Here is a 27,512-nt window from a genome sequence, read left to right as displayed (position 1 = left end):
CCTAACCCTAACCCTAACCTTAACTTTAACCTTAACCCTAACCTTAACCTTAACCCTAACCTAACCCTAACCTTAACCTTAACCTTAACCCTAACCCTAACCCTAACCCTAACCCTAACCTTAACTTTAACCTTAACCCTAACCTTAACCTTAACCCTAACCTAACCCTAACCTTAACCCTAACCTTAACCCTAACCCTAACCCTAACCCTAAACTTAACCCTAACCTTAACCTTAACCTTAACCTTAACCTTAACCTTAACCTTAACCTTAACCTTAACCCTAACCCTAACCCTAACCCTAACCCTAACCCTAACCCTAACCTTAACTTTAACTTTAACCTTAACCCTAACCTTAACCTTAACCCTAACCTTAACCCTAACCCTAACCCTAACCCTAAATTTAACCTTAACCTTAACCCTAACCCTAACCCTAACCTTAACCTTAACCTTAACCTTAACCTTAACCTTAACCCTAACCCTAACCCTAACCTTAACCTTAACCTTAACCCTAACCTAACCCTAACCTTAACCTTAACCCTAACCCTAACCTAACCCTAACCCTAACCTTAACCCTAACCCTAACCCTAACCCTAACCCTAAACTTAACCCTAACCCTAACCCTAACCTTAACCCTAACCCTAACCCTAACCCTAACCCTAACCTAACCCTAATCCTAACCTTAACCTTAACCTTAACCCTAACCCTAACCCTAACCTAACCCTAACCCTAACCCTAACCTTAACCCTAACCCTAACCCTAACCCTAACCTTAACCCTAACCCTAACCCTAACCCTAACCTTAACCTTAACCTTAACCCTAACCCTAACCTAACCTAACCCTAACCCTAACCCTAACCCTAACCCTAACCCTAACCTAACCTTAACCCTAACCCTAACCCTAACCCTAACCTTAACCTTAACCTTAACCCTAACCTTAACCCGGCGCAGACACTCCCTTTCTTTAATTGAAAAAGCATATTTCACATAAGGTAAATTTCGCCTATGTATAAATATAATTAATTTACCCCATAATTAATAATAACAATTCTAATCTAGCTTTATAATGATTTTTCTTGGCATACAAGGGTTTTTTGTTTAGCCTATTGTGGGTCTTATAATCTGACCTCTGAGCTTGAGAAAAGACCACTTGAGATTCCTGCGTTTTCTGTCGAGGGTCTGCAGAGTGGTGGAAACCTCACATCATCAGAAAGTGACATTTAGTTTCACATGGGAAACACTTCACAATGTTCCAGAGACAAAAGACCAGGAATGTGTTCATTTGCTCCTGAGAGAATCCGCTACTCTCCAGTGATTCAATTGGATCTTTCTTCACCAGGTCACAACAATTAACGCTTTCTACGGTGACAAAGTATCTGAAGAAAAGATGACCACATGAGATGGTGGAGTGCAAAAGGAATGTGACTCGCTTTCACAAACATACTGTCGTTTTATTGAGAGAGAGCGGCAGGAAAGGCCCTGTCAGAGCTGAAAATGCCTCCAGACCGAAATCCAGACAAAGGAAATTGTACATTTTACCATTACTATTACATGATAAAGTTGAATAAGTCTAGGTAAACTGGTCAAATAATACAACTTGGATTGGTGTAAATTGTGTAAAAGATCACTCGAAACATTTTTGGTAATTGTAATGTTATGGATCTTATCTTGTCCTGTGAACACGGTAAAACCTTAACACCTTGTGGCGCAAACAGACTCATTGTAACACTGACTGTGTTTGACGCGGCTGAGACAGAAAACAATACTTACACATTTGAAACTCAGTACACTTGGGAACCGTGGTGTGGCCTCTTATGTGATGCCAGACATGTGACTGAGAGCCTTATGTTTCTGTCATTGTATATGCTGAGAAACAACTTAATACCCATTTTCAATACAATTATTGGAGCGCTACATAAAGGGCTGTAATATATACCTTTGTGTTTTTTTTACACAACCATAGCCTAAACCTAACACGGTAAATAAACCAGATAGGTTTTAGTATAGCCAGCCAATAATAAATGGTGTATTATCCAATGTTTTCATGTCAGAACAAAATGCAAGATCCAATGTCATTTCATAGCAGTTTATAGAAGTTACGCCCATGGTCTCAAGAGAGGTCCAGATAAGGTCGGTTTCTCCTTTGCCTTTAGTTCATGTTTTCCCCCTCCATTCAGTAATCATATACATTTGATTAGAGGTATGTGGTTAAGTCTGGAACCAGTATTGTAATGTTGCCATTATCATAAATAAGACCACTTTATTCTAAACTTCAAAACAAAACAAAACAAAACTGTACAGTCTAAATGCTAAGAGGTTACAAGACTCAGGAGAGAGAGATGCACCAGCCTTTTGTTATGTGCTCTAGCTTAGTGTTTTTTAAACTTCCTATAAGTTATCTGTCCTTTCCCCCTGTATCTACTGCGTTGTAACACCAACATCTCCCCATGTGTGGACAATAAAGGCATATCTTATCTTATCTTAAGTCTTAAAAACCTGTTTTACATCACTGCCCACTGAGCGGGCTCTGAGTCCTGGCTGTGCAGGGAGCTCAGGCCCGTGTCCGAGTCGTCATCGTTCACGTCGTGCGCTTTGGAGAGTCCTCTGACCTGCTCCATCCACTCAGTCTGACAGTCCAAATGGTCCACGCAGGTTTTACCTTCTCCCTCAATGTTTTGCAGATCTGTAAGGTCCAGCGTGTCCACTTTCTGTAGTAAATCTCCAATCTCCTTCATTTTGGAGGCATTTATGTCCTCGGATAGATCTAAATCGCCCTGAACAGCTTCCAAGTCCGTCTCCAGGCGCAGGCCGATGTACCAGCTGGCTTCTAGTTGAGTTCTGATGCGCTCCTCCTCCAGCAGCAGTTGACTCTCGTGTAAGATGTTTGTCAGTGAACTCGGGTCGCAGAGGCTGGTTCTGGGGGTCAAGTGCTGCTGCCTCCGCTGCATCAGGCGCAGGTGCAGCTCCTCCTGGATCTGCGCTGTCAATCTGTCCATCTGAGCTTCATGTTCACTGATCTCCTCGTGCAGCCGCACGAGAGCCTCGCGTGTTGTCACATAGTCCTCAAATTGTTTAATCTTCTTTGAGCAGAACGTCTCTGGGACGCACGCGGCTTCACCGCTCACAAGGTACGTGTCCTGGACGTAGTTGACCCCGTGCCGCCGAACCCGCTCCAGGTGCACTTTGGCCTCACGCATCTCAATGTCTGCGTCCAGTTCCGCAAGTCTTTGCAGCTGCTGTCGGACGGTGTGGTCCTGGGACAGCACCACGTGCACCAAAGTCTCCATTCTTTCTGCGCATGATGCGTCCTTGCGTGCGTGCCTCTTGTTGATTTTCTCCAGTTTTCTGAAGGCCTTCCTCACTATGCGCCGCTGTTTCTCAGGACAGACCCCCACTGGGCAGCGTGTGGAGCCACTGGAAACACACGGACTCTGCTCGCTGCGCACCACGCGCGCCTCTGCGCTCCGGGGTGCGTGACTGGAGACCGACGCGTCGCACTTTACAAGAACAAACTTGACATCCTTCTGCTCCTGTCCCCATGCGAGCCATAGCCGCCAGATCTTGGTTCTGTTTGGAAGGACCCTCTCAAAGCCCCTCCATTTCTCAACCATGCAGTAGGACTGAGGCGCGTGGGACAGTCCCATCTCCAGGTTCTGATCCTTCAGAAGAACCTGGATCACATCTGCACAGCTGGTCCGCTTGGACAAGCCCAGCACAAGCTTTTCTTCGCGGCAGATACACACGGAAATTCGGTTTTCCACCGCCATGTCTGGTTCATCTCCTGTTGTCCTGTCAGAGGTCTGACATCTCCGCAGCGCTGGTCACGTGCACTGAGCCATATACTTGGGATGCAAACTTTACACATGCAGTACACAGAGCTCTGTGGTCACGTGATTCCATGTCACCAGTGAGAACAAGCCATGTGCAAACATTATACACTATAAAGTTCGACCATAACTGAGAAAAGTCTTGATGTCAAGTTGAGTCAACAACATTAAAATGTGCTATAAAATGGTTTATAAACTTTATTGGAATAGGCAATAGGTACCTCAAGATATATATTTTTGATATGAATTTGTATTTTATGGGGAGAAAAGTCAAATATGTTATTTTTATAAGCCTACTTGAGTTGCATATTCAAACGGTTGCTGTCAACTAAACTAACATGTTTTGGTAAAATAAGGATTAAACAACCAGTGTTCATCATGTCTCCCTCTTGTGGCCACAGCTGTAAAAACACCCGTACCCAGAAGAGAAACGCGTTTTATTGTGGTGAATCGCTGTGTATGTTAGAAGCAGCACACACACAATATTTTTTCCAATTTATGGAATTTATTTAATCTCAATTTTGCATACATACAAATGATCTATAAAGCTACAAAATATTTAACATTATCATTAAGGTATCTTGTTACGAAGCAGAGGCAAGATAAAATACAGAACATTGACGTTGCATTTTCTTTTCTTTGTTTCTCTTCAATGTTTTACAGTATGATACAAAAACATACCACAGCACCTGTGCCAACAAAAGCATATACAGAGCACCTTTATACAAAAAGTCTGCATAAAAAAAATAAAATATATGTTGGGCAACTTCCTTGTAAAATATTTTGAATCCTCCATACTATAACCATGATAGTAAACATAATTTACATTCGTCAAACTTAAAATTTTGTCTTAAGATTTGTAGTATTTGAAATGATGATATAAGAAGTATAAGCATTGCAATCTTATTGGGCTTGCAATTAAAACAGTAATGACAACACAAAACAAATACAACTGTACACAAACACATCAACAAACTGTTCCCACAAAGAAATTAAAAGTGAATAATAGACAAAAAACTCCTGCAGTGTTCACTGTAAAACACAGAATATTTTTATTTTACTTCACCAGATTTCCCCCTCTCCTGCCTTAATGGGCTCTTTTCTGATGAAAATACACATAGTTTGTACAAAACCCACACACGTGCACTCGCACATGGACGCACACACACACACACACTCACACAAGTTTAAACACACACGCACGCACGCACGCACACACGCACACACGCACACACGCACACACGCACACACGCACACACGCACACACGCACACACACACACACACACACACACACACACACAAAATTGGATCTGTTTCAGTGTTTAATGGCTTTATTTGGCCAAACATTAGTGTCTAGGTTGATTTAGCATTCATAGTGCTGGGATTAGTGCAGTGCAGACTGAGTGTAAAGGGAATAAAGGCTAAATCCGAAATTGAGCAAAAATACCTCTTTCTTTGAGTGCAAAGTCATGAGTAACTTGGAGAAAGCTGCTATCGCTGCTATCGCTGAATTCGAATCTTACATAAGTCTTTGAACACTTGAACCTGCAAGTGTTCACAAACCTCAAATCTGTAGTGAACAAGAATAAACACCTGATAGTACCAAATGACACACAGGACTTGCTACAATGACATAAAAAGTAAAAGAAGAGTTGATAGTATGTCAATAAATAAACAAATGTACACAGAAAAATACTGAACATTATTCAAAGACTTAAGACTTTATGTCATGTAGCCCATGACAAAATGCCAAAATATGCCTATGCTCCCTTTTTCACAGTCCAAGTTTTGTGTCTAACAATTGATAATATCGCCATTGTTGTTATGGATATTTGCAAAATCAGAATATCAATTACATTGTTTATAATATAAAATATTTGAAAAAGGCAGCAACAAGAGCGTACTTTGTGTGAATTTGTGTAAACCAAGACATTTACAGGCACGTCAGGAATACCATTATATAGTCTGAATATTGTCCTTGGGAAAATGTTTTTGACATTTTTCTCAGTATTCTAATTATTGTTCGCCACTATTATGACAGCATAATAAAATGGCATGAGCTTGGGGAAAAATAACAGCAAGACTGGATTAATTTGTACTGAAACAATGATGAAGTGAACATAGACCCTGACAATACCGTGAATCATTCAAAAAGTTGAATTTATCTGAGGTTAATTGAAAGTGCCACACCGCATCTTAATTCAGTCTCACATCAAACAGTTTGTTATGGAGAATTTAATTGTAGAGGATATGAAATTTGCTCTAAAAAGAAGGCAACTTCTCAGGATAATATGGGTCAAGTCACTAGGAGGTCTGAGGGCCACAATTGGCCCCTTGGCCATAGTTTGGACATGCCTGGTCTACAGTCTAATACAATGTATGAAAAGGCATTGTGGTGTTTGATGCCACTTGTGTTTTTGGTTCATTTGTCGGATCTGTTTACGTTGATAGTCCTCAAACCAAAGGCACTTCCTGTTACACACAGGACACACTGGAGTGTCTCAGGCTGGTTCTGTAGCCTACTTGTAAAAGGCTGAGATGTCCTCAGTAACTGGTGGTACAGTAGTAGGTCTATAAAATACTATTCATATGATATAGGCCTGTACATGTCAAACTGATACTGGAGTGTGGACTACAGATACTCAAGGACTTAGTTATCAACACCATCACTCGTGAACTAAAGGGTAGACTACATTTAAGGCACTGTACTTTTTACCTTTGGCAAATTTGTGTTTCTATCTCAATGCACTTAATCATGAGAAGAAGAAGCATGTTTTGGTGTTCACACAGCTAGCTGCAAAGGCCACTCATAAACATGAGCACAGTGTGATTGATAATGTAGTCAGGTTTACAAAGTTTAAGATGATCCAGGGACACAGTGAATTAGGCCTGAAGTGTTTAAACCCATTAGAAAACACAAGCATGACAAAGGCAAGGGATTTTTCAGTGTTTTTGTGCAAACTAATATTTAGTCAGAGCATCCACCTGAAAAACTAAAAATAAGTATTTGGTACATACCAAATTAGAATTTTATGGGGAATTTATACTTTTATTTCTACCTTTCTGTTTAATATAAAAAAACAAAAGAAAAAGAAAATGTATATATACACATTAGATGTACCGGTAGATCATAATTATTATTTTTTTTTTTCAAAATAATGTGTTTGATATCTTGAAGTAAATCCTTCTAATTTAGCAGTTATTATATTGTAATTAAAGTGTCTAAAATCTATGTCAAATAAAATCTAATGAATTTCACAGTGCAGTACAGTTAGTGTTCAGGGCGTGGAGTGCTTCAACATGTTATGAAATACACATCTGAAAGACTGCCTGATTTTAGTGCGTTTGTTATTTAAATATCATTACAATAGCACTGTTTCTTTGGGAAATCTACTGACAGCTGTGTATTTTAGAGTTTATAGACAATAGTTTCTAACTAAACACAGAGCAACAAAGACCAGATAAAACCATTTAAAAAGTGTTGTTTTTTCTTCTATACATGAAACAGAGGACAGCACATAGATTTCCATTTACTATTTTTGAACATATATTAATAATCATAGCCAACAAACTTTTTTTTAAAACATAAAACAACTGTACCGAAATTCACAGCTGCAGTCAAATACAAAAATCAATTACGACAGCGGACGTCACCCAAACCGTGGAAAAAGAAGCCAAGTATGCAGGACTTTAGTCGAGGCACTGGCACTGGGGTAAAGTCTATAAAAGAATGCTCACTCACTCCTTCACCAGTCTGTAAAGGTGATGCTGTGCTCCGTGTTCACTGTTGGAGACTTCAAACACACACGCCATGCACAGCAACGTCTCCTGCGTGTCCCTGTTCGTCACCACCTGCAAAACAATGGCTGCCTTCAGCATATCGTCTTTAAAAAACTATAGGTTTTTCACTCAATTATAGCTATTTGCTGATATGATAGGTCTAAGATGTCTTTGTTCTTCATGACAAAGATTTTTAAAAGGCTTACATTTCTAATACAGTTCAGAATAAAAATCATCACGTCTGAAAATATCTAATGCCTGTTACTGCCTAATTGTATTATTCATTCAACTGCTCTATTCATTGACAACAATTGAGGCACTTTAACTCCAGCTAGTTAAAAGTTGGATAGTCTGGATTTGTACAGAACATTTTTATTGTTAACTAACATAATCAACTATTTTAAATAAATATGTCAATTTTAATGTAAAAGAAATGTGAGACATGAAGTTGCTTTTTTCCTGTGAGTGTCTATATTAAATGACACTTTAGGACCCCATGTGACGTCTCCAGCAGAGGTCCCGGCCCCTTTCATCCCCATCTCCTGCTGATAATGAGTCTCCTCACACTGCGCCTCATCCCGTTAGGAATTACAGGAATGTGGGAGTTCATCTCACCACACACATTCAGGGTTTCTACACTTTGCTGGAAATTATTTTACACAACTTTTCCAGGACTTGTCTAGTTTTGTTATCACGGCATCGACAAAAACATTACCACCTTTATTATACAGTATTTATAATAAAGATGTAGGCTATACCTGAAGTTCACATTTATTGCAAATGAATTACACAAGAAGGCAAAATTATAGATGAGCCTACTGGTATATTGATAACACATTACTTTAGCACAGATTAGATGTTTGAACCCAAACATCATGCTTTATAGAATAAGAAATGTTGTACAAACCAGGTGCCTTTTCCTGCATTATGATGGTTTTTTTTTTGTTTTTTTTACCCCAAATCCAACTGCTGTTTTGACTGCGATGATGGCAGTAGCAGTCTCTAGTCATTTGATATTCAATAATCCAGAAAAGCAAAGTGTAGAGACATTTTCCTGCCTTTTAAGAAATAATCAATAATAATAATAATAATAATAATAATAATAATAATAATAATAATAATAATAAATAATGCATTTTCCATGTCTGTTTTCCAATTATTTTCCAGGTTTTCCAGGACCTGTAGGAATACTAGGAAACCACACATTAAAAAACAGGTTTGACCTCAGGGTTGAGTAGTTACCAATAAGATTGTGAAGTTCTCCAGCACACTGTTCATCATGTATTTCTCTGGGAGATGCTTGAGCTTATGGATGAAGTTGATCATGTATTCACACATGGGAGATCGACTGATGCGATACACGAAGCGGCCATTTTCAAACCGGGCATATTCAGTCTAAAAAGAAATACATAAAAAGAAATACTACAAATTGAAAATATATGTTACCATAATATAACTAATATTCAGGGCTAATAACTAGTTACATTTCATATGGTATCATATGCTGCCAATAATATTTTCTAAAACTGTAAACTCATGGAAATCAATGGTCCACATCACACAATAACTGTATTCTAATTGATCATATCAGTGCACACATTTATTAAAGCTTGTTTATTAAAGGCCATACCTCGACTTTCTCCACCACCTGTTTGCCGAAGGAGCAGACCTTGGTGGAACATGTTATGGTCATATTCTCAGAACTCTCGTATTGACTCGTAACGCCATAAAATGATCCAGTTTCCTCCTGGATGTTGCAGTTTAAATCCGCCTGTCAATCAGAGAAATAATGACACTAGATAACATTAATATGTTAAGCAAAGGGTTGGCAATGTTTTATTGACTTAAAGTAAGAAAGTCTCTTTTACAGAGCAGTCCTGTGTAACCCATTATTTGCCAAATTATATTTGACAAACTTCAATATTTACTATGATCAAACATGTTTTTATTTATTACCAGGGCAAATACAAAATGTATATTTGAATAATTTTCATTAATTGCCATTTTTTAGTCTTCAACATGATTTGTGCATTTTCCTTCACTCCACTTTTCAAGTGATTAACTTATATTATAAGTTAATCACAAATCCATCATGTGTCTTAACAGGGGCTTAACCTTTACACACAGTCCAGACAGGGAACAAAAGAAAGTGATTAAATAATAATTTTAACTACATCATTTACTTACATGGGTTATTTTGTCAAGGCTTGAAAATGTTTGATAATCAATGACTATCTGTCGCGTTTAATATATTCAATTGTAAGAAATCATCACATGAAATCAGCAATGGAAACAGGCTGTTGCTGGGTTAAATGAACGGGTTAAAAGACTGATTTACAAGGTTGAGCTGCTCTATTGGAGAGTGTGGCCTCTGTCTGCCCTGCATATCCGGTTCATTATGACCACAAAAAGACCCCATCCTTCTCCTTCATTAACCTCCACAGTTATACATTCATTATTGTGGAGATTTGGCCTTTCATTTGAATTTTAGATCTGCCGATCACTTCAAAAAGAATTTGAGAGGACTTGGCCCAAGAACACGCGCCCTTTACTTTGTTGCTCGCCGCTAGTTAGCATTTTGGACCAGACAAAGGAATACAAGCAGCGTTTCGTCTCCATTGAATGTCCAAAACCGGGTCACGTCATCGTTCCATCATGTTACATAAATTAGTGAGTGCTCTGATCAAAAGCTCTCCTGCTATGCCAGTCTAAATATAGCTAGTGTATTCAATAAACAAGGAGTTTTCACAAGGAATCCACTTTCCATGAACCCGGATATAATTTGTAATTCAGCATCTGCAGCTAAAAATGATTGTTATTTGTACTACACGAATTTAGAAGCTTATACGTTGAGAAATCAGCTTTTCTGTTTTGGCTTTATCATGGGTTACACAATACTTCATTTGTGCATGAATAGGGTAATTTATGGCTGGAAACGGCTTACCCAGAATTTAATAAGGAAAAAGGAATTCTGAGGCCCTTTTCCATATAGTTCTTTCAGTCCTCCTTTTTTCTCAGGAAATTTGTCATAGATTTGCCGGATGTCCACGGACTCCAGGAGAGCGTCGCTGTAGGAGTGGTTTGTCTGACCAATATGTACAAATAGATGTTTGTTGTACTGAAAAAAGGATTAATTTTTAGTTTTTGTTGATTTATATTCTTGAACAATATGCTACTGCTGAAAAGTAAATTCTAAAAGAATATTAAAACAATGTTACACATTATTTTCTTTCAGCTTTATTGTGTTTTTTTTCTTTTGACTGGAACAAAACAAAAAGCTTGTGTATTGTCAATAAAACAATCTATCTAATGTATTGTGATGGTGTTTCTTACAGAATCTGGGTCTCTCTGTTGTTCTAGAAAAGCAGAGAACTCAACCAGTCGCAGTTTGGACGTCCCGATGGAGCGCCCCTGCCAGGCAGGTACTGCTGGGGCCTGGCCTGTCAAAGGTTCATAGCCTAAACCAATCACAACAATCAATACTTTATGTCATGCGATGTACAAATACTAATTCAATTTAATTTAAGTGTAAATAATAATAAAAAAGTCTTACTTGAAATGGTTGTAACGGTTGGCTGGATTGGATATGCTTGTTGTGAAAATGGTTTAATGCTGTAAAAGAAAAAAGGTCTATAGTTGTATATGATGTTTAAAAAATAAATTAATATATACATATTTAATGCAGAAACATGTTTTAGTCTAACTTACTCTTGTGAGGATCCCGGCTGCCCCGCTGATATCATGCCCTGCCATAACTGAAGAGTGACACTATTATTGTCAGATCAAAAGAAACAGAGATTAACAATGTCCACTTGTGTACATGTGTGAGAAACTAGATCAAAAGGGTCCTAGCTCATGTTTAGTGTCAGTAGTTATCTTCACTAGCACTCTTTGATCACAAGCTTATCTGATAGGGGAAAGGCATCAGTGTGTAATGTGATTTGGCCTGGTTTGGTGGTCGGCCTGTGGCTGCAGTGTGCCGCTGGATGACAGATGAATATTGGGGTGCACTGGAAACACTTACCCCTGCTCCGGGGAAGGCTGGGCGCGGGATGCCTGGCAGCCCCAGCTTGTTGTGAATTGCCGTAGCAGAGACGATCTGAGCAGATGACATGGAGGCCATGCTCTGGAGCGCTTTGTCCTTCACGGCTTGATCCTTTAACAGCAGTCACAAAAGACTTAGCCTTTGTCGAGACAGAGGCAGCAGCCACCAACCCCACTGACCTTTCTCAGCACATTTAACAGCAACAGGTTAAAGCACCAGTGTTTAAGCGTGGCATGGTTTTAGTAAACGACAAAGAATGAAAACTGAATTCCAATATACAAAGGATGGTATGCCATTAAAAAGTTATTGACCAATGTATGACACACTGAATCAAATTGTCAAAGCAAAGAATTTCTCAAGTTAAAATGAAGGCCAATGTACTGACAAAACTTGCAACCTTGTTGTGGTGCACAAAATTGACAGGTACATTATAGTCACAACAAGTAGAAAATGCTGCAGAGTTGACGACGCCCACGCAGCCCCAAGCAAACCCAAGCAGACTCACGAGCTAAAGGCAGAGCATGCTGGTACCAGAAGCTGGCGGAGCAAAGTCAAGCAAAACGACCACACAAAGAAAGGCAAAAATTAGATGCAAATTAACTGAAAAAAAGTGCAGAATCTACTGAGCCACTAACAAGGACCAAACCAAATACAAGACAAAACAAAGGAAGAGGTCAATTCATTCAAAGTGACAAAAGTATACACTTACCATACTTGTAACCTGAATAAGAAAAACAAGATGAATGTAAAACAAGTAAAATAAAAAAGTACAATTTGATAATCAATGTATATATTCTATTACATTATCCAAAGCTTTGTCTAAAAAGAAGATTTAGGTAAACCAATTCATGAATTGAATTATTTGTATTATTTATTTTATATTAAAATCATATAGAACCAAAACATACAGAATATTTTACATAATTTACTTTTATTATGTTGGCTTGCAGTAATACGTTACATTTAATTACAAAACCATTATAATGACAGCATGCTGCTGTTACGTTTCCTGCTTTGAATACTTGATAAAAATAATTAAACATTTTTCTCCACCTATTCATCCACCTATTTTTCTTATACAGTAAATATATAAGTAGAAAGTAGACATACTGTCTAATGTAATCCAGCAGAGATTACAGGAAGCAGTGGGTCTTCCATTGATGACCCTCTAAAACGCAGGGCACTTTTGTATTTCTCTATGCCACTGAAGTCTAATTTGCTTTAAATGAGACAAGACAGGGAGTCATACAAAAGCCGCCTGTTTTTTCTCAGACTGAAAGAACCAGGCATTCATGTGGCTCACGGCCGCTCTGCCTGTCCAACAACACACACTCTAACCCGCACATGCACGTTAATAAGGGGTCATTAATGCGTGCTGAATACTGTGTGAGCAGAACAAAGTGTGAAAGTCAAAATTCAAAGTTGCCTTCTGCCTTCCCCCCAAAAAGAGGAAAAAGAAGCCCTATGTGCAAGTCTTTTTAATGCACTATATAATATACTTCAAATTACAGGTCAATATTATTCAAGATTACTCCTTCTTTTACAAAGCCAACCCCAAGTCTTAATGTGCCACTTTCAAAAGCTTTTCTTTAGGGATTTTTTTCCTGAATTTTACTGAAATAGCTGACAAGAACGCCCCGAAATGACAACATCTGAATCGGGAGGGAGGAAAGGCAATGACAGTCGTGGCATTGTAAAAAGCCAGGATGAACAAGAATAAAGCATTTTAGACACAGACAGAGCACTGAACGTGTCTGCCATAGAGGCTTTGACAGCAGGGAAAAGTTGGGTTACTGTGTCAAAAGAGGTTAAGGGGTAATCTTTTTTCTTTTTTCTTTTTTTACACAAACCCTTTTGCCATCCCCCCTTTTCTATTTAACATCTTTGAAAAACATGAAGGCAGACTTCCAGCTCCGAGTCACAGCCAAGGCAAGCATGCTTCCCAAATGACAATCAAAGAAAGGTCAAATACACCATGCAATGTATACAGTAATTATATAAAATAATGAGATCATTTCATTGATCAATTTAAATTGTGAAACATACATTAATGGGGCTTAATCAAACAACAACAAACTAGAGAATTATTATGATGTTATATTATGTGTACGGTGTCCTTTCTTTAAATTTTATGACACTGCAAAATGTGACTTGTCATTATAAAACGAGCCACTTTAAATTAGCTGCGCTTATATACGTTGCAATGCTTTTTTTTTTGGGTGGAAATATCTCGGGCCAGACGAACAAGTGATGAGAAATGAAACTGTGTTAGTTACAGTTATTCACTACAGGACACAGAAGTTTTCAAGCACGAGCCCAGAAGCAGGAAGCGCATACCTTTAGCTTGGAATGAAACTCACGAGATTTCCTTCTGGCAAGAACCTGAATGTGACTAGACACCTGCGGGGGTCGGGGAGGGAGGGGCGAAAGGGGAGAGAGGGGGAGGAGACAAAGGAAGAGCCTGTAACCATGGCAATGAAAAGCCCCCTGCAACTGGGCAAAGCAAGACATACCTTAATGGCAGCTTGGATTTCTCGAACTTTCTTTCTTGCTAAGACCTGTATGTGACTAGACACCTCCATTTCAAAAAGACAAAAGGGGGAAATCAAAAGGTGGATTACAAATGCAGCTCCAAGCTACAGAGCAGACTAACAGTGTAGAGTGAATGTTATGAGGTGTTGTACCTTGTAAGTTTACTGATTAGGGACAATCAAGGCTTGTTTAGGCCATATTATCAAATGGCAGATGTGGTCCGCTGTGTGCTGAATGAGAATCTGCTGCTCTGGTGTTCTTGTGGGACTTAAGCCCAAATATGTCACCACAATGTGAGGCCAAGACAGAGAAAAATATACTTTAAAATAAAAGACTAAAACCACCGTGACATGGAGCCCATTCGAGCTAAAGATAATGATTTTTGAATGCAAAAATTGTTATCATGGGGACAATGTTGGCACTGGTTCATCAAAAGGAAATGGATCGAAAATAATAATTGAATTGAATTGAATAAACAAAACCGACTTTTAATTGAATTCAAAATTGCCCAATTTCTTCCTCCAAAGTCTGAACTCTGCTGCTCCAAACCACATGCTTTTACTGACAGAGGATTAACCGTGGAGCTCTTGATTAAAAACATATCATTGACAGGTGATGTGCGCTGTGCCTTATCCAGGATCTCTATGCGCGCTGGTTAGAACCCGCACTCTCCGCTGGTGAGGATTGTAGGACAGACGCGTGAAAAAGACCCGTTTGATAGACAGCTGCTGTGAAACGTTTCAGTTCAGAGGAAAAGGGCTGAGAGTCAAGGCCAAAGTGGGTATTTTTATGAGCACTGCTTTGAAAATTACAGATTATTTTTGTTATGTTTGTAAATTGCACTTTAATAATTTTACCATAATCAAATGCTCCATTGGTATATATTCACACCTGCCTCAACAATGTACAAAACTTAAGCGTTTGTGATATATGAGGCCCATAATGCAATTAGTTTCTCTGAGTAAATCATTCTGGTGGCGATAAATATAATACCAATAATATTGAGCATAATAAAATACCATCAATTAGAATGGAATAGTTAAAATAACTTTAGTTTAAAGGCGGTATGGACGATTTTTCGGCGATTTGAGAACGCAGGTGGAAGTGCGCGTGCGCACTCCCCCGTGCGGACCGATACAACACACACGTGCGTTTTGTTTATTAGCGCAACGGATCGCATCGCATCGCTCGTCTCCCGTAGATTTCTGTCCACTTCTGAGTCAGCTGGAACTGTCTTTCTCCGTCTTCATTTTGCCCCGTACACTGAGGGAACTATATTATGATAGATCCATGCGCTTAGGCACGCGGAAACGTGGCACGAACCGCACGCGGCTGCAGGTGAGCGATAGGTGCGTTTTATGATTGATACGTGGCAGGACAAATGATTTATCCACGCCACGAGGAAATATGATAAAACATTTGCTGAAAAAAATCGTCCATAACACCTTTAAGGATAAGTTTTAATCACCAAAACCTGTGAATGTGGAGGACACATACACATTGTAGACATCTGCATTAAAACACATTTTAATTAGTAACATTTTCTAGTAGGAGCTTATTTGTAATTCCACTAATAGTTGGTTTGTTACTTATGGGAGCCCTGAGAGGCAAGCGGAAAAAAAATAAATAAAACACATATCATTCACAATCTGTTTTTTAAGTTCACATGTGTTTCTCTATGGTTTAGCTTGCAAGTAAAAAAATATAATTGGAAAAAAAAAACTTTAACAATTTTACTTGTGACTGAAAAAAAAAAAAGCTTGCCTCTCAGTTGAGAAAGAGTTTGAAATATTATTTACTTCAAACTATTTGATATCCATACTTCATACTTTTAGACCACATCATGGAATCTGTATTTTTCTAATAATCAGCAGGATGGGCCAGCAGACTATTCAGTGAGCTGTTCTGTTGTTTGACCTCTTTCCTCACCTGTTTCCGAGTCCTCGTCTTGCCTGTTCGCAGCTTTATGTATCTGGCGATCAGCTCATTTCGGCCTGCACACAGAAGAACAGAGAGAGAAAATCATACATATTACCACATTAACTGTTTTAATGCTTCAAAACAATTTGTGTTGCTTGCAGTTATGTCATGCATTATTCAATAATTTATAGTCATTTAAAGTTATTTGTGTAATGTGGTACATGTATAGTAATACTAAATATGTGCTGCTGTTCCAATAATGTTGTGATTTGTTTGAACTAAAGCTGAATGTCTGAGTAAACCAGTGTGCTATGAACACACCATGTGACATTAGCACGACAAAACTGCAAAGCCTTTTCAATTAATTCCATTCAATCAGGAAACAGGGCTAGCTTTTCATAGTGTTACAGAAAATAATGGCACAGAATATATCAGGTTTAAAACAGTGCAGCGTGGAGTAAATTATAATTAAAGCATAGCTTTGTAAAGATTTCCAATTAACAATGGCTCCAAACATTCTTCTGTCCACAGTCCGACTCTAATTGATGTAGCGATGCACATGACCCTTGCTTAGCCTTTTCATATGGTAATAACACGGCGCCAAGCAAAACTATTACACAAATTATAGTTAAGGAGCCACTCTCATTATGGGTCCAGCTGTACACAAACCAAAGCCCTGGGCATGCTCTGGTCTTCTCTGAAATGCAACAACATAATTACAATTTTTTTGACATTCAGTTCATTTTCATTGAGGTCTCACAATTATTATGCCACAATGGGGCTGTATCAGTCTTACATGTTAATAATATATCTGAGGTAATTAAGACAAAGGTCTTCAACAACAACACTATCCTATAGAAGCATGAGATTAAAGAGGAGGTTATATGATCAGGACTTCTTATAAAATTATAGTATAAAAGGGAACAAGTGCATGTACATCTTCTGTGAGCATTAAGGAGCAGCTGTAAACTCCAGTGAGCATGTCCTGTTACAGTCTGCATGACCAGTGTGTGTCACTGTGCCAACAGTGTAAACTACGTCCAGCATTTCTCTAGTTTCAATGAGCAATGAATTACACACAGTGGAACCATAACATACAATACAGGCATTCATGCAAACTCCTGATTCCTAGATCAAAGTGCACAAATGGGAAGTTGAAAGCTTGCTTACTATTGAATTATTCATTCTTTTCACCAGACTGACAAAGCTCATGGGTCCTGGCCGTCCCACTTTCTTTTCTTACTTGTTTTAGCAAAAAACAACTGCTGGAAAAGGTTTTTTATATATATTGACTGATGACAAAACAAGCAAGAGTGTCCTAGAAGTGTTATTCAAGTTTAATGAATTATTACTTATCATTATTACATTGCATCCATGTTCACAAAGAATATACATTCTTTGCCATACTTTCCTTCATCTCAGACTAGCTTATTTTGATGGAAGGCACTTGTGTGGTACAACTTAAAAACATCATAATCGGTTTAATTTATCTATTCTATTCTCCAGTTATCAAAAAGATGCATCACATCTGACATTTTGCACATAATATGAACTTGATGAATGGTATAATCAATACATTTGTGAAGTTCAGCGAGGCAACAGCTGCTGTGATTTAGGGCTCTACAGAAATAAATTGAATGAATATGCTGTTAAACTATGTTGGAGTTGAACTGAGCAGTCCATGGGTACTATTACCGTAAAACATTTACATTTCAAACTGAACTGGCGCTTCTAGTTGGTATTGAGGAATCCAGAGCATTCCTGCTTTAGTGAAATGGCAGATGTTTGTTTGTTTGTTTGTTTGTTTGTTTGTTTGTTATTTCGTCTTGAGGGATAAAAGGGAAAATAACATTTAGTCACATCAACTAAATCTCAAAATATTTCAGATTTTCTAGATCAGGGTCCAGTCACGAATCTTAAGAAAAAGGATGTGACTCAACTCTTCCCCGTCCCTCCGCCAGTTTCTCATTTGGATCTACATTCATTCTGTAAACATTCCGAGACCACTACAGTCAAGGGCAGATACATTTGTTATAATTATTTTTTATTCGTTCTATAAACTGCAGATCTCATTTCACTTTTCTAAACATTTTTATTTGACTAAAAATGTCTTACATATTTTGTCAGGAATACATTTTGTGTAGTATTTGGCAGCACACAGGCAGCTCTTTTCATCTGTGACAAATGGACAAAGGTCTCAGGGTGGCATTAGCATGACAATAGTTTAAACCAACAACATGAAGGCATCCATCCCAGGAGCTGTAAGCTTTTCATATGTTTATCAAACAATAAACACTTGCTAAAACGACAGAAACGTGTAACATGTGGTTATAAAGAAAAACGGACACTGTTAGAACAATCAATACAAGGTTAACATGAAGTTGGCCCATGCTATAAAGACCAATAGTGAGATGACAACATGACCTGAACACAGAACTGCCATGAATTAGGGACATGATAATGTAGTTTGTCATACAGACACCATTAAAGCTAAAAATACATTGCTGTCACTGGATCTTGCAGGTGTTTCCTGTACGATATGGGACACAGTCGTCGTCGTCGTCGTCGTCGTCGTCGTCGACGACGACGACGTCGTCGTCGTCTCCTTGTAATCTTTGGACTTTGCACTATTCCCACTGGAAAGTAGGTACTGTATATGCACTCTGCAGCTCTAAACAAAAGAGTCACACTGAACAACTGAGGCTGTCCAAGAAAAATAAATTATTATTAATGTTTTTGTTATTAATGGTTATTATCTTATTCTTCAACTTTTGTTGTTAGCTAGCACTTATTCAAATACATATAAAATGTTGTTCTGTAAAATGTTGTCTATTTTTCTAATGTGTTCAGATGTAAAAAAAAAAAAAATCAGGTCAAGTTTGAGATAACACACAATGTAACTGTGACACTATTAGGTTCTTAAAAGACAGTGCAAGACTGTAATTAACAGCTCTTTAAAAATCAATTTTTTAGTGGACACCAAAAGAAATCAATACTTAGCTTGTATTGACCTTATTGAGTCGGATAAAAGGCTTTATTGCATGTCCCGGGTCAAGAGCAGTTGAGCTAATGTGTTAGTTTAACAGTAGGGATTAAAGGTGAGGTGTTCTCTCAAAATCTTACAAGACATCACAAAGCAGAAGGTCACTAACCGGAGCCTTCCTGGAGACAGCGAGAGCGCATTACAACAGCCCTCTGCTGAACTGGACAAGCATCGAGATGGAATCAAAAGACCAAAAGACTAGGCTCTTTATCACCCAGCGGGGCCAACTCAGTCCATTTCCTCCTTCCTCACTATGTGGCTCTGTTGCGGCCGAAGCACCAATCCACTCGCCCCAGCTCTGCGCATTCTGCTCACAGGGGACCAATTTGCACCACCGGCCCTTGACTGAATCACTCTATCAATTAGGAGCCACTGTGTTTATCATCACATACATTATAACGGGGGTCATGGTGCTGAGGTGTGCGTCTCAGGAGACAGCAGAGGAGGAAATAAATGGTCAGGGAATGAAGACACAGTTGGACAGGCATCTGTACTAATCTGAACAGACAGCTGTAATTATGAGTCTCACGAGTAGCCGCTGTGCGTCCGGGGAAAGTGTGAACACAGTCAGGAAGGTGCAGGCCCCCCTTCTGCCACCAAGTCAGACATGGAGGCAAATCAATATTTTCAATCTTTTGGGATCAATTCGGAATATGAGCACAAAAGGAAAATATACTGAAAGTGGACAATAAGAAGAGATGAAAAGTCAAACTTTGTGGTTATGATAAGTTGCCTTTTACTTTCTTGACCAAGCGACATCACAAAGTTGTTTGTAGACACGCAGGCTGGTCAAGCATATGTCATATAAATCATGTTGAGAAGCAGATAAAATCCATAAATAAAACTGGTCCTCACACACCGGACTACACTGACTGTAGAGATGACCCATTATTTAGACTAAAAGTGCTTTCACATGATATCAAAACATTATAGGACTGTACAATTTAATACAGGGACAGCTAAAATTAATATAAGAATCAATATATAATCTCCCATCATGGATTTTGACATCAACACCACCAATACTCAGTATCAAAGTGCAGTGAAAGGAAGTACTATTTTCTTTTACCTTAAAACACCAATAATTATCAGAGAAATTGACTGATGACTGATGTACAGGAATCGATACAATTCAAATTGTGAGTAAACTGTATCGTTGCTGCACAGAGCTGGACCTTCACTCAAACAAGTAAAGTTAAATAGGTCACAACAAAGGGCCCCAGGTTCCGTGTCCTGATTGTTTTATCATTTATGTCTATCTGAAATCAATAGGGCTCTGATTTGCTCTTCCGCTTCAGCTGGTTAAATGTGTATAACACACCACAGCACAACACAGATAGAGGACCCCCACTATAAAGTTGCATAGTGCAACTGAACAGTATTTGTCCTTTCTTTATTCTGCTCAAAAGGCTCCATAGACATCTGCACAGTTGTGCAATATTTGAATGGAAATATGACTATTTTACAAAATAGGCTGAACAATGGGTGCACAAGTCTAATAGACTTGGCCATTTTTATTAGTTGTGGACCTGAGGTTTAGTTAAAAGACTTAGGTAAGACTACTAAAAGCCATAATTTTACCCACACTTCATCCAGCTATAGCAAACCTGTAAAAAAGTGTCTTGTTTATTTGCATTTGCAAACATGAAGGTTAGATCCAGCTCTGTTCTTGCATCACAACTTCTCCAGTCGTTGTTTTAGTCATTTTAGCATCTGATAAAAGTCAGAGATATTCTTTTTTTCTTTTTTGGCAAAATGCAAAGAAAATGTTTGAAATGATTTCCACGAGTGTTATAGATACTGACAAATCAGGCACAGTCACATGGTTTGTGCAAAGTGTCACATTGAAGGCGCTGAGCTCATTTGCTGAGGTAAATTATTCAAAAAAATTCTGATGGCTAACAGAACAAGAGCTTATTTGTTAAGAAGAAATTGACTTCTAATTTAAGTTCTGTCTATCTGGTATTAAAAAGTGTAAGCTATTTCTTGTTGCCTTTTAATGTATATTGCTGTTTTACATTTTGTGTCAAAATACTTCCCTGACACCTCAATACCACAAAGAAAAGATCAATTCCTTGTTGCAGTGTGGCCCCAATGTTCAGGATGGGACAATAATGGCAGCATTCAAATGTTGATTACATAAAATTGTCCCATCAGAAAAAGATCGTCCCATCAGAAATGTTTCATCATAGTGATGTGACGTAATCATCATGAAGATTTCCTTGGAGTGGGCTCTGGCTCTTTAAGAGGCCGGAGCAGTGTGTGTTTTAGCCAAACAAAAGCAGCCTATTGGGAACATGAAACCTGAAACCAGCAGCCTGGCTTACAGAGCCTGACACAGACCTCAGAGAGAGACACACCCACAGTCCTGCCTCACAGACACAGACACAGGCCAGGACAAAACACTCAACAGAACCCTCATGACAGCAGTCATCAGTTTTCCACTGAGCAGCATTTTTAATCTGGCATAAGCTTTAAATTGGATGTATGACCCCTCTCCCGCTTGCCCAGGCTTAGAACTGGCCCAAAGGTTTAACACCTTGTGGCTGGATCATTGAGGGTTATATGTATGGCACTGTCTTTTCACAACTTGATTTGCATTTCAGTGCATTTTGAGTCTTGAAAAAACAACAACATTTTCTCCTTGTAGGCCCTAGTTTTTCAACTGACGAGAATAAAAACATACACATTAAACATTACGTTTGAAGGGAGTATATGTGATGTGTCATGAGTATTTTAGTACATATGGTGTCACAATTTATAATTTTTCAATAAAAGAAAATTGTACCTCATAAGGAGAACATGTTTATATAATCCTACTACTCACTGTTAGAGACCACCAGACCATTCCATTTTGTGCATTTCTTGATATTTTAAAATACTCTATATTATTTTCATCATTTATTTGATCTAAAGTCTTTTCTCTTAACTAATTAAGATTAAAGAGAAAATTACTGGGAAAATGTCTGTGTGTGTCTTTATTTAATGACCGCTGAAGCCTAAACCATTAAAGCAGCGATCCCCAACCGTTTTCCTCACAAGGACCAATAAAATCACAAGATTCTTTGTCAGGGACCGGTTGAAGGGGATAAAGTCTGTAACAACAGTGTAAAATGTGTACAAACCCTTCTATAACTTATGAAATACCTTACTACTTATGTTTGCTGTTTATTAGATTAATTGGCTCTATATTTTCATGGTTAAAACACATATAATATTGGGCTTTAGCAACAGACTATTAAACAAAAATAATAATACATTAGCCACTGGGGACCAGTAGCAGATGGCCCGCGGCCCGGTTTTGGGCCTTGGCCCGGTGGTTGGAGACCCCTGCATTAAAGCAATTAAAGTGTATATGAATCAACATAGAATAAAAAGCGCCTAAAAGATAAAAATTTCCTCTGTGGGAATCAACTGTAATTTTCCGGTATCTGCGAAAAGACAGCATAACCATTTCAATACCAAAATAACAAACATGGAGTGATTGATGCGTATTGAGCTGAGATGTGTATTCTATCATGAGTACTGTTGCATCCTTACTATCAAGCCAGGTGCTAATTCAAAAAGAAGTACTTAAGAGAACTTGAGAGCATGTTAAGGGTGATTTACAACCTTTTTATAGGAGAGTCGAATTTATCAATCTGAGATGTCTCCCACTGAAATCATTTGGGAAAAGGAGGTACTTTGAGTAGAATATCTTTGTGCCTGCAGTTTGTTTTTCCCATTCACAAACGCAAAGGTACGTTTTTTTCAATCAATTGGTGTAGCTACACATACGTGAGCCAGTGTCACCATGTCGTAGGGCACTCGCTGCTATCATCTGTAAAGCCCTCCCCCACTGCACTACTGCCATGCTATTGATCCATTCTGCATTTGAGTCTGAACATCCGGGACAAACTCAAGCTCATCGGAAGAATAAGGTGGATTTTTTGTTTTTGAGTTTGTGAACAGGAAAATTCATCTTAATGTGCAAGGCCAATGAATCACTGCAACAAATCTGATATGTGAATAAGTTTGAGTGCAACAGTTCCTCCATCAAGTTACACAATTATGAGGATATTAATAATTTCATTAAATGTGGTTTCTAAACGCTTATTAGAATACAACAATAATGCTCAATCTCAGAAGAATCTCAGTGTCACAACATCTTCACCGGCACAACATAAGTCTGCAACTCTATTGTGTGGTTAGGTTAACCCAGAGAAACACAGGACAATTGTGTAGAAGGACTGAAGTGGTCAGCTGTGGTTCAATATATATCTAAAAAAAAAAGTATTTGTTTTACCGTGTCAGACTTAAAATGGTGCTTTTGAAGATTAAAAAACGAAATAAAAACTAAGACTTTAGCTTCTAGTCTTCTATTAACTCATCGATTGCCTTTATTTATTAAGACTTGTGACTGACATTGGCATGTGATTATTCTACAACCCATATTTTATAGTCCTTTAAAATTAATCGTGTTGTAACTGATGGAGGAAAAAAATCAGGTAAACAAAATACAATATTAAAGAATGTCTTAGAAAGATAAATTATTTTTAATATAAAAAATACAAATTAATTCTAGTTCCCATCCATACATCTTCTCCCGCTTATCCGGCTGCGTCACGCAGCAGTCTAACCAGGGACCTCAGATTTCCCTCATCCCAGTGGACCATGCCCGAAACACCTCCCCAGGGAGGCGCCTAGGAAGCATACAGAACAGATGCCCAAATCACCTCAGCTGGCTCCGCTCGACGTGGAGGGGCAGCGGCTCTACTCCGAGCTCCTCCCATGTTACTGAGCTCCTTACCCTATCATTAAGGGAGCGCCCAGCCACCCGGCGGAGGAAACTAATTTCAACCGCTTGTGTTTTTTCTGAGTTTTCTTGTCCTTTCGGTCATTACCCAAAGCTAATGACCATTGGTGAGAGTAGGAACGTAGATTAACCGGTAAATCGAGAGCTTTGTCTTTCGAGAGCTTTGCTCTTCTTCACCACAACAGTCCGATGCAGCGACTGCAGCCGCTGCACCGATCCGCCTGTCCTATCTCACGGTCTGCCAGTCCAGAGGTACTGTCCACGACCGTCACCCGATGTTGCAGAGATGTGTCAGCCAAGACAGTCCTACAACATTCAGAGACTTAAGGTATCTCATCGACCCCCAGAGCCCTGCCACAGAGGAAATTGCCAACAACCAACAACATCAGTGACTTCAGGTTGGGTGATTGACAAGTCAGCCTCCGAGTCCTCAGTCTTTGCTTCCTATTCGGAAGACGTGACAGTGGGATTAAGGAGGTCCTCAAAGTATTCCTTCCACAGTCAAACGAACACTGTCCGGTGAACTCCAACACGTGGCGGCTGAGCTGTGGGGCTAAAAGCAAGCCCACACCAGCCCACCACCTCTCCCCGCAGGAAACACCAGAGAAGTGGAGTGTCAAGGTCAAGATGAGTTCCAGAGCCCGAACTGTGCGTGGAAGTGAGGCTGACTATATCTAGTCGGTACTGCTTAACCTCCCGCAAAAGGTCAGGCTCTTTCCCCGCAGTGAGGTGACGTTCCATGTCCCCAGACTCAGTTTTTGTGTCCGGAGATCTGGTCGTCGAGGCCCCTGCCCTCGACTGGCCTTTCCCCACGGCCCTGTGGGGAAAGCCACCAGACGCTCGCCATGGAGCATCCACCCCACGCCTGGCTCCAGGATGGGACCCCGGTAACCCCAATCCGGGCGACGTAACTGTCCTCGTTGTAGCACTCATCATGAGGGGCTTCTGAATCGCTCTTGGTCTGACCAGTCACCTAGGACCAATTTGCCTTTGGAGACCCTACCAGGGGCTTGAAGCCCCCGACAACATTGCTCCTGGGATCATTCGGGCGCTCAAATCCTTCTACCACGTTAAGGTCGTGGTTCAAGGAGAGGATTCTAGTTCCCAATTACATGAATCTTTCCATCACCTGCATCAATGCTATTTACACTTTTGTAAGACGCTGCTTTTCAGAATGCATAAAATAATTGGACTTTTTTATCACCATGTGTGTGATAAAGCTCTAGTGCTAGTCTGACAATAGCAGGGGAACAAATGAGGGATTATTCTGGAGGAGTGTGATGCCTCTCCTGCCATGAAGTTCCTCACACTCTTCTGAGTGAATGCAGGTGACTGAGGAGCCTGAGCTGATCCCAGAATTCCTCATTATCCGCGCAGCAGGGAGGATGTGGTCCAGGCGCTCTGACTTGAAGCACGTTCAGCCCAAAGAGACAAGCCCCAGAGGAGCACAGAACTGGGCCTACGGGCCAAGCCAGGTCTGCTCATTACACCTAACTTATCTGTGGCATCTGTGCAAACCAAGTACCACTTAGTCCAAACAGGAGGGGTCTGTGCTAGAGCACTAATGACATGGCACAGAAAGAATATAGGCATCACTAAACAGCTTGTCAACAAAATATATATTCACTGATGTCTCTAAAGCTCTGCATTTCGTGTCAAAATTGAGAAAACATGTTTAAGTATATTGAATAGTGATGAAATAGATGTGATAAACACTCAAGACGTGCAAAAAACAAAATCACCTTAATGAAAATTACAAACGGCCCCATAAAAGAAATCAGTACAACACATTTTGTTTGTTCAAAGATAGAATAAACTGCATGGCAAAAAATCCCAAATGCCCTATAACTTGCAAGGTTAGTGCAAATACATGAGGCAATGAATAAACATACAATTTGTGTGAGGCGTGTCGTTTCATTTATCAACTCTATTTCAGGGATAAATGAATACAGCCGAGCACAGCAGGTGCATTATGCCATTGCAGTCTTGGGCCTTTGGCTTGAGGCTAAGCATCGAGTTTGATTTTACTTTTAAAATACTACATCCCTGACTGCGGTAGCTGGAGATGTCAACAATATATACACTGTATCTTCACAATAAGCAGCAAGGAATAAGCATGATGCATGTGAAGCACTTCAGGTAAACACCACAATAAGCTAAGAAGCAGAAATTAGAAATTGTTTTGTAGCACACACAGTTGCTATAGAGACGGTTGCTAATTAACTGCACTCTAGGCCGGGATAACAAAGGGCTTAAGGCCACTCAGGGCGGCTCCTCTTATGATGAGCTGTGTATGGAACACAATGCCATCCCCAGGGCCGCTCCGCCACAAAATACCTGTCTCTTTGTGGGCAACCTCCAAACCAGATGCCATGAGAGATTTTGTACTTATTCTGTTTGCCCCACTATACCAGGGGTGAGAGTGCATGATATACACAGTCACACCTATGTCATAGCGTACACCTTAAACATGTTGACCTGAACCTTTACATAAATATAGGGGGCTGTAGACAGGTCTTTTGAATGAACATAAATAAAAATAGGAAGATGACATGAATATCAACCATCTATTTTTGATTTGCTCATCTTTGCTGCAATAGCTCTTAAAATAAATATATATATTTTGGGCAGTAGGGTCTCAGGACAGATGTAAGCTAATGCTCTTAGGGGCCTTCGGCTTTCACTTGACACTGACAGACTGTGAGACAGTCCAAGAGCAAAGACAGAAAATATTCCCTGTTTGCATGACATCAGCCAAAAGCAGGGGTGGGGGTGGGGGGTTCACAGCTGGTGGCACCCACATGACCATCTGCTCTTGACTAATAGTTCATGCAGTTGCTCTTAAACGTATAACGGAAAAAAGTGCAGTTGAGAGAACCAAGGAACTGCCATCACAAACATTTCCCATTCATTAGAGACTGAATCATTATAATACCACTTGGTTGAGTCACATTGTTGATTGCTGCTGTACTTACCATACATCTTGCCCTCATCTGAAAGTATGATCTTCCTGCGTCCACAAGGCGGGTAGATGGCCAGCGCCTCCTGGAAGCTCTGCTCTATGTCCGGGCTCCATACACCCTCAGCATCGTTGTCTGCGGGCTTGTCCGTGGAGTCACTCATCCTCTCCAGGTCTTCGCCAGGACTTTCGCTGCCGCTCCAACTGCTCGGATCAATGGTGGCGGTGGGGCTCTCCAAGCTGAAGCCTGGAGCAAACTAGGGGGAGACCTGGAAAAGTTAAAAAAAAAATCCTCAGTCAACAGTAACAGTGGACATATAGTCCTCCAGTACATAATATAGCACAAGTCATAACTTTAGTATATCTGTGTCAGAAAGACATAGTGGTTTGGTGAATGTGATACATATATTTTCTTGCAATTTTGTATCAGCTGGTATCGTGATAACTATGATTTTGCAGCATAGTGCAGCCTTAACAATGGTTTACAATGAGTAGTAACATATGACCAATACTTGTCCTTGTAGTGACGTATAGTGTATAAAATACTTATACTTTAGGTATTTTGAAAGACATCTCTGAACCATGGAGAAAAAAATGTGTGACATATTTTACA

The 27,512-nt window shown here is 39.6% G+C and overlaps 2 protein-coding genes across 2 annotated transcripts; both read right to left on the bottom strand.

Moving 5' to 3' along the window:
- Positions 1–2,498: 2,498 nt before the first annotated feature.
- On the bottom strand, positions 2,499–3,813 carry rassf10b (Ras association domain family member 10b). The gene has a single exon (XM_072465124.1). It carries the CDS (start codon positions 3,762–3,764, stop codon positions 2,499–2,501), a length of 1,266 nt encoding a protein of 421 aa, XP_072321225.1. The 5' UTR covers positions 3,765–3,813.
- Positions 3,814–6,989: 3,176 nt separating this feature from the next.
- Positions 6,990–27,145, bottom strand: tead1b (TEA domain family member 1b). Its single transcript, XM_072465403.1, has 13 exons — positions 26,916–27,145; positions 16,112–16,176; positions 14,164–14,226; positions 13,988–14,050; positions 12,360–12,371; positions 11,630–11,761; positions 11,314–11,360; positions 11,159–11,217; positions 10,939–11,063; positions 10,550–10,723; positions 9,236–9,376; positions 8,848–9,000; positions 6,990–7,677 (listed from the first exon to the last, which is right to left on the bottom strand). Exons 1-13 carry the CDS (start codon positions 27,061–27,063, stop codon positions 7,564–7,566), a joined length of 1,296 nt encoding a protein of 431 aa, XP_072321504.1. The 5' UTR covers positions 27,064–27,145; the 3' UTR covers positions 6,990–7,563.
- Between the last annotated feature and the right edge of the window lie 367 nt (positions 27,146–27,512).

This window comes from Eucyclogobius newberryi, unplaced genomic scaffold, assembly GCF_026437365.1.
Source record: "Eucyclogobius newberryi isolate DKJ021-1_F unplaced genomic scaffold, fEucNew1.0.hap1 SCAF_5, whole genome shotgun sequence".
Taxonomy (NCBI): domain Eukaryota; kingdom Metazoa; phylum Chordata; class Actinopteri; order Gobiiformes; family Gobiidae; genus Eucyclogobius; species Eucyclogobius newberryi.
This window is presented reverse-complemented; position numbering and strand designations above follow the sequence as displayed.